Source organism: Indicator indicator, chromosome 16, assembly GCF_027791375.1.
Source record: "Indicator indicator isolate 239-I01 chromosome 16, UM_Iind_1.1, whole genome shotgun sequence".
Classification (NCBI taxonomy): domain Eukaryota; kingdom Metazoa; phylum Chordata; class Aves; order Piciformes; family Indicatoridae; genus Indicator; species Indicator indicator.
The window spans coordinates 7462078-7474171 of record NC_072025.1 but is presented as its reverse complement, the minus strand read 5'-3'; the positions used below and the strand labels follow the sequence as shown (position 1 = coordinate 7474171).

Sequence of the window (12094 nt, the reverse complement as noted above, 5' to 3'; positions counted from 1 at the left end):
TCCTACAACTGTAATGATTTCACTAACTACTTGTCATTCTTGTTGGCAGGTCCATAATAAAGTCCAACACTGAATAAAGTGGCAATTGCCTTCATCATTGGTATCACTCAATTTTCAAAAAATCCATGCAGTAATTTAGCTGCAGAGAGCTTCAGATCTATCAGAACATGCAATTTCAGTATCAGATATCCCTGAAACATGCCAGGTAACAAATCAGGCAATTACTGCAACAGCTAAACCAGATAAAATGTAAACATGGTATCACCAAATAGAAATCAGTCTCAACCAGCAGAAGAAAGGCCTACACCCCAACACAAACTAGCTGGAATAAGAAAACCACCCAGTACAAATTACCCAAAAAACACAACACAACTAGCACAGCCTGTCAGTAGCCAGTAACTTCTACATGATACACTCAGCAGATGAAGTCAAAAAATAACAGAGTAAAGTAATAGAAGATGCTGCAATCTTTCAGTGCTCAGTGTAGTAAAGGAATATAAGAACTGATGGAAAGGGAACTATGGACAGATTCCAATGGAGTATGTGAAGAATTGGGTGTTTCTATGCATGGCTGACAAGTTTGATTATAACTTTCTGCTTCTTTTTGTGATCCAGTTTCCTTTCCATACGACAGCTTTGTGCAACCACATTTTTGGAAGATCAGGCTGACATATTACTTAAAATACACACTCAGTATATCCTGAATATAAAAGATAATCTTCCAAAACAATACAGAAGTAAAGCAAACTTGTAGACATGTTAGAACAAGAAAAGATACTTCAATTTCCATGGGGCTAGACTAGATCAATCTTGCTTGACAAATACAAAAACGTTCTAGCCTTCAGAAATAATTTTAAATAACAAATAATTATGAAAAGCATTACATCTATTTGCTTAAATCACTTCCCACTAAAGATTTAACCAAACAGTACTTCTGCCATTACACATGATTTACAGATTTTTAAATAAAACTAATCTCTTCAGGAAATGAGAGAAAACTTGAAAGTATACTAGTGTTTTCAACACCTTCCTTTTATACATACTGCTGTGCTTTGAAATTCTCAGTGCTCCACCATAGCAGAACTTTCATTCTGGAGCTAGAACAGATGTGCTTGGTTTATCCCGCTTTCAGCCATCCTATTAGCAGCTCAATTGTAGAGCTAAACAGTAGTGTAAAATAGCTGTGTTTTCACATCTTTGCATAGCCATATGAAAACCAGAGCTTTAGAAATTCAATGCAGAAAACTTAAAATACTGTACTTGTCACACTGGCATCCCAATCCTAAGCCAAGCAAAGCTTTAATGTAATACTCTCAGCAAACAGACCACATACTTTACAATCAAGCTTCTGTCTGCTTCCTAGCACACAGACTGCTCTGACAGAGCCAAGTGGTGATCACCCTGTGAGAATCAGAGGCCAGGTCTCAATGCTCTGTCTAGCCTCTGTTCACCACAAAGGAGTCTTTAACCTGCTTATGAAATACAAAGCAGCTGTGGACAATACCATTTCAGACTGCTTCAGGCAATCTTCTGAGTAGAATCTCTACTTCTGCACCGATACCACCGAACTACGGCAACCACCTCTCCTTCCCTGTCCTTCTTTCTTCCTAGATTAATTTATCTTTGCAAAAATGGTAGTTTCAGCCACACGGAAACAAATTGTGAATTTGGGCTAAATTATCAAGAACTGCTTTCTGCAATCCTTTTCAGAAGGGATTAGTTTTACCTCATGCACATGCTTTTGAATCCTGCATCCAATTCTCTTCTCTGCCAGCGGGGATGCAAACTCATTTCTCCTGCCTCATATGAGAGCGTGGCAATTACTAAGCAGCAGAATATTCTGGAGTGATGTAAGCTCAACCTCTACCAGTGATATGTCTTCACATGTACACATTTAGTAGGCAAGAACAGGACACAAGAACACTTGTCCTTTGTTACAGCCTACTTGCTTAGGATGAGAGCTGTTCATTTTCTATATGTTTGCATCAATTACTTTTTAAAAAGGATGTTTTAAAGGGGAAAAGCTCTGAAGAAGAAAGGCAACAGACTCCTATAGTCTGATAGAACTCAAATGGGAGCTCTAAGTTCAAGAAACATTCAGTCAAAAAAGAAAACTTGAGTTTCCCCAGGTTTCTAACCATTAAACTACTGACAAAAACAGAGTTACCAGAGTCAATCCTTCATTCCCGTTGTACTGCTCTTCTTCAAGTATTTAACAAGGTACTTACAAATTTTCATTCTGTTAAAAACATATTTTCTTCTTTTTATTAGGCTAAGAACATTCCTTCTCTCAGGTTTCCAACTTAGCCACCAATGTCCTTTTGACTTTGTATTTAGTGTTTTCTATATGGCTAGAAAACATGCCAACACAGTACTACCTGGACAGCAGCTTACCAGTGAAAATATGCATTTTGTTTCCAAGATTAAAAAATTATCTTCCCCAGCTTCACATTTTGCAATACGAGCAATAATCCTGTTTCTGAATCTCAGTGGCATATCTCTCTGGAAGAACCATTTCCTGTATCTCTTCCTAGTATCCATGTTACGAATTCAAAAAGATTTCTCACCCTTTGGAACTAGTTATAGAGATATACCTTCAGCCTTCGGGCCATCAAGTATGAATACCTTCAGTTTGTAACTGTTGTTTTTTTGAAGCTGATACCAGAAGGAGGATTTCTCTTCAGATCAACAACAATTCTACAGTGTTCAATGTTAGCTTAGTTTATCTTGCCCATACATCTTTTTTTACTTAAAGCTTTGCAGAGAAGCAGCAGCATTCTGAGGCCTCCTCTGAAGAACGAGGGAAGAAGAATGTCAGTGATTAAACCCATGGTAGATTCTCATGCCTTAGTTACCACATTTAAAAAGCGTTTGTGAATCCTTTACTGAAACATTAATTCATCTATGTCAGTACGTATCAATTGAAGACTTAAGGATTTCTGTTGAAGTACAAAACTAGGAGACAGCAGAAGTTTCCATGTGAGCACTGCCTCCAAATGATCCCTGAAAAAAAAATAGAGTAGCACTAACAAAATAATGAACCTACAACTTAAATCCAGGTTTCTGCAATCTACTTTGTTTCCATTTTTCAGGTCGTCTTTATGCACCTACTGATAAATTAACTAGTGAATTTGTGTACCAATTCAATTGTCTAAAAAGAAAAGCCTGTCATACAACCATAGCTGTTCCTAGGATAAGCAGTATATAAAAATCACATGGCACACAGTAAACCTAGGTAAGTGATTCAAAATCACACAAAATAATTTAAAAGGGTTGTAGGAATGTTCAGATGTAGCACAGTAACTCGCTAGTAAAATGTTTGTGCATAACTTCACTCAGTAGAAACAGTATCACACCATCTGTCAGAACACACATGGTCAAGAGTAATTTTAAATGTAATCATTTTCCTGTTTGAAGACATATCTACTACATAACTTGAAATCATGGGGGGTTTTACCCCTCAAAACTGCTATATGCAATAGAAAGTTATTTAAAAAAAATTGAGGCAAATGTGATAATCTTGAGAAATTTTTCATTTGTTTGTTTTAAATAATGTCTGGTAAATTAAGAATTAACTGATCCATCTATCTACCTACCCACATATGCATACCTAATTTCTAGAAGAGCAATGTCTTTCATTTGACATTAAGATTTCATTTTTATACCCATTCCAACTACAAGTTAAAACCAAATTATATTTGCATCAGTGTTCTCAACCAGTATTGCTAGATTAGGTGAAGACTATCAATAGTTTAGCTGAAGTCACATGAATTAGTGACAATAATTATGACAAAGTACCAAGAAGCAAGCTACTGATTACATAAAGTTTGAGAAATTTAGTTTAAAAACCTTACAGAAAAATGGAAACATTTTTCCTTCTTTGATCACTGTAAAACTAACATTAATTTGCATAAAAAAACACAGGAAAAGAGTCAGAAAGCTACACAAACATATCCCAAGTATATAAAAAGATACAGAAATTCCACTGACTGCAGTGATACTCCCTGATGGCAAGGGAGCCAGCTACTGCAGTATCCTCATTGTTCTTGCCAAGCAAAGATTTTGTAGACAAACTGGAACTAAAGACATTTCAGTTCTGGAAATCATTCAAGAGAGACAAAATGCTGAACTCCCCTCTAGCAGATTAATTCAGGGAAGGGCATATTAAAGATTCCTGCAGATGATGTCTGATTTTTAAATGTTTAATACCCACAAGTATTTAAGATCTACTGCATTGGTACTTTAAGAACCTAAGGAACACAGATAAGTAGGTTGGAGCTGTCTGCAAAAAATATAATACAGGTCAAAGTAAAATGTTCAAGTACTCATTATAAGAAAAGCTCAAACCAAGTATAACATTTTACAGAGACAGCAGGTACCACAATATCAGCACTTTATTTGCAGTACTTGAACATGCAGCATCTTTCCCCTACCCCACATCAAATTATTTGCTTAAAATAAGGAAGGCTGGTGGTGATTTAGGAATAAAAAAAAAAAGGAACATACCAAATCATATAATGCAGGCACTTCTATTTTCTTTAATATTGGCACTAACGTAAATGCAGACTCCAAAAATGTACAAATATGAAAAAAAGCATATCAGACAAACATCTCTATCTCTTAAACAAAATGCACTTAGTTACTTGAAACTATACAAGTCCTGCTTTGAAACTTGAGCTATTCTGCTTTTGCCATCTGGTTTGAAAGAGAAATTATAATATACCTTTCAGACTTTATTAATGTATGGACAAGGGAAACACAAGCATGAAATAATCTAATCATCATGGCCAAATCTGACTCAGCAGTTTGTGTAACTCCATAAATACAGTGATAATGTTAAATATAGCATGTACCTTGCATAATATTGCTTTAACAGATACCTAGTTTAACAGCAAAACAACATATTTGCAAAGCTATTTTTAATAGTTTAATACAGTATAATAATTTTTACATTAAAAATGTAAGTTTCTTGGTAGAATATTCAAAGTACAACATTTAAATGCAAAGGGTTTCAAGATTTGTTACATTTAGAGTAGAAAAAAAAGTATAGTCAAGCCATTGTGTATGTGATATACTAGGGAAAAAAAAGCCTCTGCACTCATAACATTAAATTTACATTTTAATGAAATACAGCTCTAAGAAGATACTACAAATAACTGATAGGAAGCAAACTGCTGTTTCCCTTACCTAGAAATATTGTTGAAGCTGAGGAAGAGACGCTGGAGACAGGGCAAAGTATCCACATCTTTCTGGAAGGAAACAGAGGCATAAATTCAGTAGCTGAAAGTAGCCTTTGAACCTCTCTACTTTGCCTGATAAAATACTTCCATTTCTAGATGCTATAACTTTGCTGCAGCATTGATTTCTGTTGAACAGGCAGCTCCATTTCTCCCTAGTGCAGACTGCAAGGGAGTGTTTCAGTGCAGATACCCCCACTGCAGTACAAGCTGCATCACTTGCAAAGCAAATGATGTTAAGGAAGAGAGGATAACGCTGCTGCTGGCTTGTGAACAGGCTTTTGGGAAATAAGGCAAGGTGCTGTCTCAGCATTTAAGCTGCAGGATAAACACACTGTAAATAGTTTCTTTTCTGACACGCTGAAATAAGGTTTTTGAAGTACAATACAACAGTGCACTACCAAGCAGCAGTGCATTTCTGCCAGAGAATAGTCTGAAGGACTCTGTCATCTTTACAATAAAAATGAATGAGTTTCCAGTATGATAAATGGTGAATTTAATATATGACTCTATTGACCTTTACAGAAAATCTCTAAATAGCATGTTGCTCAAACATTAGTAAGATGAACCACATCAAGCAAGACCAAACTTTTTTTTTTTAATGAAATACAAATGGCCAGGTAGCAGAGACTACAGTGATTTATACACCAGTCAGCCTGCACATCTTTACATCTGCATCTCCTTACCCTACTAAAAAGAGTATTCCAACTTGCAACCAGAGGTCACCTAGAGCACAGGCAAGTGGCATGGGGCTCTCTCTGATTTTGTGGCCAAAATCAAGGTATCTACAGCACTTTCTCCCTCCATCTCATTTGTCACATGTCTACATAGCATTCTAGAAACAGAAATAGTTTGTTCTACCAAACAAGGGAATACAAAGCAGCTCTAAACCATTCACATAGCCATTAATGATACTCCGAATGTGAACCAACAAGCATTGCTGAGAGTCATAACTCTGTATACAACAAGCAGGTCTTACTATCTCAGGCCTGCAAATCTAAAACTCCTGTCCCAGAGCAGCTCTGAATCTTTCCAGATCAGACTGTGAAACGATTTGAGTTCACAACAAAATTACATCTGGACAGCACTTCTGTCCCTAAATTAATTAGTATTGATGCTTAAAGGGGTGGGTATAGGTCATACAGGTGAAAACAGGCATTGTATGGTTGGATACAGTAATTCTTAAGCAGCAACGACTAAGTCAAAGAACTTCACACTGGAGAATACAGGGTAATTTCCCCTAAAGACAAATTTCCATAACCAGCACGACATGTTTTTATCCTGCAAAATATGTTGCAAGTCTCACAACCCTGACAGCAAACACCTTAAATAGGACTTAAATAGGAGAAAAAGACCAGGAGGGGAAAAAAAAAAAAGCCTCCAGCTATTTTGGTTTTGATATAGTCATGTTGGGCAGTAGACATACAGGACAAGAGTTCTTTTGTGCAAAAGTGATCAACACTTTGATGAGCACTCCAAGTTTTAAGATCAAGCTGCAGATAATGTAATCTGAAATTCTATATGTTTAACACCTCAAAGCAATCAAGTAGGTCCATCTTCCAACCAAAAAACATTGTTCATCTTTCTAGCAGTGGACCCTAATTCACAATTGGATGGAAAGTAAACAGACATTCCATCATTATGTTCATGAAGTACAAAACAAATTAATATATGGCAAGTAGCAGAAATTCAAGAAAGGCTCAGAAGCAATAGGAAACCAAGAACTAAAGGAATTATGAGGGACAGAAAAATAAAGCTATTTAAGCATACCTACTGTATTATTTTAAAAAATACTTGTTCAAATAATCTACTTGCTATACATTAGCTAAAACCCACAAATTGCAAAGGTAAAAAGCGTTATTTTCAGAACATAAAGACAATGCTAGGTTAAAGCTTCAACTGGAAAACTCTGGTTTTAAGATCAATACCAACTTCTTTGCTTTTGCCCTACAAATGTTCATAAAGAGATGAAATTTAGGATGATCTGACTGCTTAACTGAGCTACAGATAGAGGGCTTGTTTCTAGGAAACAAACTGGTATGGAAGAAAAGTATCAAGATCTTATGTAAGAATCACAAAACCTTTTCAGAATCTCCTCCCTCACCTCAGGAGCCATCATGAGTTATTGAGATTTGAATCATTGATCACATTTAAGCAAAGTAACACTAAAAATAAATTCCTGTTTGTTTCACCCTCATGTTGTATTGCAGCAGAACAACATACACAACACAACAGGGAAAACATGAGATTTCACAAAGCTGAAATGGTTTGGATAAATTACAGTAACAATGCATTTTGTTAAAAAGAAAGAAAAAGAGAAGAGTTCTGTTCCTTACTATAGCAGAGACTTGATTATGACGAAGGTTGAGCTCTGTGAGTGAATCCAGTCCATTGAGGTTTTCCACAATGGTTAGTAGGTTTCTGGCAAGGTTTAACACTCTCAGTTCACTCAGATGGCTGATGTTTTCTATTTTAGTAATCTGTGAAAGGAGTGCAACTATTAACATGCATGCCATGTTTTATATAGATAACAGATATGTGTAGTGCATACAGTTTTTTAAAAGACAGGAAGAATAACCTTAATACAGCAGAGTATATTTTTCTAAACCATGATAATCATGTCATAAACAGCTGAAAACAAGCTACAGTCTTGCTAGAGATTGAAATTCTTCAGTACAAGGGTGATGAGACTCTGCAATAAGTTACCCAGGGAGGTTGTTGATGCCTCCTCCCTGGGGGTGTTCAAGGCCAGGCTGGATGATACCTTGAGCAGCCAAGTGTAGTTGAGAGGCATCCCTGCCCATGGCTGGGAAGTTGGAGCAGATGACCTGTGGAGGGGGCCAGGCTCTTTTTGGTGGTTCACAGTGATAAGACGAGGAATAATGGGTTCAAACTAGGACATAGAAGATTTCACCTCAACATGAGGAGAAACTTCTTTACAGTGAGGGTGAAGGAGCACTGGAACAGGCACCCCAGAGGGGTTGTGGAGTTTCCTTCTCTGGAGACTTCCAAAACCCACCTGGATGCGTTCCTGTGTGGACTACCCTAACTGATCCTGCTCTGGCAGGGGGGGTTGGACCTGATGATCTCTTGAGGTCCCTTCCAATCTGTGATATTGTGACCTCTGAGGTCTACTCCAACCTAAGCCACTCTATGGTAAGTACTAGTACTCACTTCATTAGTATCTTTCTAGTCATACTGCCATAAAACCAGTCAGCATTTCCTTCCTTACCATCAGAAATTAAGTGCTTTTCTGTAGCAGCAACCTTGAAGATACCATAAAACTAAGACAAGGCTGATGATATCAAGGTATGCCAAAATAGGGACATTTTTGCAGGGTAGATCCTTCATTTGTCTGCAAACACACATCTGAATCTCCTGGTACCTACGCTATAAGAATATGTGACACCATCTCTCCCTACCATCAAAGAACTCTGCACTGATTTCTCTTCATGCCCACAGTTCCACCTACATGAGCTCCACAGACTTCCCACCAGGTCATACAGACAGGAATCAACTGAGTCAGAAGTAGCCACAACCTTCTAGAAAGAAAGCAATTATTCTGAAATTGGAACTTGTGAGGAAGTTCTATGAGAAGGTAATTGCTGGAATCAGAAAGACATACTCAGAAGTCAGAAAATAAAGCAGTAGCATCCATAGTGCAGATACAGCATATCTGCTTGACAGCCTCCAGCACTTCAGCAACTCACAGCTTCCTGGGATTAGAAAGACAAGGGATCAAAGTGACTAAACTACTATACACAGGCAGCTGTCCAAGACTTGTTTTTACACTTAATACCCTAAAGATTCAGGTCATAGTGACCAAAAAATAAATAAATTTAAAACATTAAAAAATACAAATAATAAGAATAGCTACTGGCCCTCAGTTTCAATATTGAATTCTAGAAGTACCTTTTCAAAGGTATTAATTACTGCTCTGTTGACACAATCTGGATTCCTGTCCTGGGTTCCTGTTTGTCACAGTGATCCATTCCAGGATCTCTGCCCAGATGTTTATTTCTCACAGTGGGGTGGATCAGTCCTCCAGAATCTATCCAGATATTCATGCAGGACTTGCACACAGCAATATCATGGAGAACATGAAGCATTGCCACTTCACAGAGGGATAGTCCTATCATATTTTTACTGAAACCAATGTTACATGGTAGGAAGAAGGCAGCAGGTTTTCCCATAGAAAATGCTTCAGCCTTCCACAATGTGTAGCAGTGCATCCAAGGATACAGTGCACAAAGCTACTAATGAGTCTGATGAATTTCCTTTCAGTTAGAGTGATCATCTGCTGGATCAGTATAAGTTCCCTTCAGCACCCTGCATCCAGGCACGCTACTGTTCCCCAAAGCTACCAACAGCACACAGATGAGGACAAGGGAGATGGTGACTAATGTCACACACCTTCCCACTGATAATGAACTTTAGGCCAGTACAAGTCTGGCCATTCCATTTTCCAGAACGTGCCTGGCAGCTCCTGGAATGGGAGAAGAGGTAAAGTAGCTGTTATTTAATAGTGTGAGAAGACACAATCTGGTTGGTAATTTTCATATGCATAGCCATGTATGTACACAAACACATGCATGTATTCACCTACAAGTCTGTGACATATGATTTGAATATACTGCTATAAAAAGCACTTCAGAAATTTTTCCATTAAAAAGCATGTAAAGGATATAAAGCATAAACTGTTATGCATCATCCATTTATGCATCTTATAAGCAGAAACCAAAACTTATCAGGATACAAAAATATTACAGCAAAAGGAACAGAAAATGCCACCATTTAGAATAATATATTTAGACAGAGAGACTTGTAAAAGCGAAGTCAAGAGCAGATGGTTAGCATGAAGAGCACACACCTCTGCAGATGTCTGCTTCACTACAGCGTGCCACAAAGCTGAATGTTAAATCCTGGCAGTTTACTGCTAGTGCAAAGATGATTTCATCAGCAATGGACAGAGATTCTTTCTATCTTTTTGCTAAACTTCAACATTAACTCTAATGGATTTTCTCCATTTCAATTACGCATATGAAGACACACCAGATTTCAAACTTAAAAATAGAACACAAAAAGTAACTCTAATGACTTTTAAATATTTAAAGCATTGGAGAAAAAGTTTCATTCTAAATAAAATGTTAGAATGAAATTCTGTCTCAATTTCACTCAATTTTGATGCATTATTTCACTAGAAAGCAGAGTAAAGTCCATTTTAACCCTAAAACAAAAAGATTTTAAAGAAAGCCATATAGAACTTAGAGCATTTATAATATTTGCCTTGACAGCCAAGATCAAACCAATCAGCTTTTTTACCACAGGCTATTCAGAAATCAAATGTTTATCTCAAAAGTTGTAGTGCATTAAATCTACCATGCACACAGTCATGCACAGGATTTCTAAATGATACAGTATTATATGTCCATACCAGCACCTTCATAACCACAAAAACATTAACTGTTAGGATGTTGTCTTTTTACTGGGCTGTGTTAAAAACAAGAGCCTTACTAAATCACATAGAAAAACAGGCAAGGAGTAGTAACAACAAAGGAACTCACATTTTGTTCTTTTTGTAAAGGACAGGCACTGAGTTCAACATTTTGTTAGGCACTATTACATTGATTTTAATTTTTTCTACCTTCTTCTGGATACTTATTATATGAAAGGATTTCATTTAAGTAGTAATACATTTAAAAGATTGATTTAGAAACACACACACACACCAAAAAGAAAAAAAATGGCAAGCATACAAGATTTATCATTAAGCATATACCTCAATGTTTTAAGGCACATCCAGCTTTCAGTACATATCTTGCTTGAGCAGAAGTCAAAGTTCAGACTAAATCTTATCATCCAAAAAACCCAGCACCCAAATCAATCTAAACACTTTCTTAAAAGTGAGCAAAAATACAATTTTCCTCCTCCTTAGAGGTCTTCCTCACCTCTAACCTCTTGGAAACAGTCCAGTCTTACAAGTTTCACAATCTGCATTCCATCCATGGGACTGATTTACACCCCAAGAGAAAGGGGGAGAGGAAGGGAGAGACTATGACCAAAACTGTTAACAAAAATAAATAATTTCTAGCTAGGCTCTAGCATTATTTTTGAAAAATTAGGTTAATAATATTTATGTTCTGGCCACACCCTACTTGAGTATTTATATTCTTCGTCTATTGAGAGTGACCACTGAGATTTCTGACCTTATATAGAACTACTGTGGATAATGATAGAGTGAACATTTTGTTAGTCTAATGCACAAGACTTCTTGTTCAATGATCACCTGAGATCACAGGTAACAAAACATACTGTGCGTTATGAACAATAGCTTTGAACACCTAAAAAATTTTATAGTTATTGCAAACACCTGAGAATATTGTTGTACTGAATTAAACTACTGCAGTAAGAATGAAAACTATGTGGTTAGATATTATGTAACAGATATTATAAACAAGGTATTTTAGTATTGCAAATGTCCTATAACACATACAAACCATAAAGGAGGAAAAGATGTTAAAAGAATAATACTTTTTTTTCTTGCCTGATCTGTGAACACCTTCAGCGTCCTCAGAAAGAATAGTGTAATATCACACTCCCTGAAGAGTCAGTCTAGTAAAACCACTACTTGCCAAAAGGCATCAGGAGCATTTACTAGATTTTGCTATAACCTGTTATATTGAATTTCATGGGGTTTACTTAATGGCATCAGAGAAGCCAACTGATAGCACAAAGGCTATGGAGGTAAAAAAAGCCGAACAGTCCTGTATTGTAAGCCAGTTAAAAGCTGCAATCCTACTGCAGCAGTTTATATTCCATTAAGTATTGTAGCAATAATATTAGTGTTGCTAGACAGT

The 12094-nt window shown here is 36.8% G+C and overlaps 1 protein-coding gene across 2 annotated transcripts in view; it reads right to left on the bottom strand.

Moving 5' to 3' along the window:
* Window positions 1-12094, bottom strand: part of LRRC49 (leucine rich repeat containing 49) — a 43697-nt gene that overhangs the window by 22561 nt on the left and 9042 nt on the right. For both annotated transcript variants that reach the window (XM_054387961.1, XM_054387962.1), the window contains 2 exons: window positions 7574-7717; window positions 5188-5249 (listed from right to left, as the gene is read on the bottom strand). In XM_054387961.1, the coding sequence (XP_054243936.1) occupies window positions 5188-5249; window positions 7574-7717 (206 nt within the window). The remainder of the gene's footprint in view (window positions 1-5187; window positions 5250-7573; window positions 7718-12094) is intronic.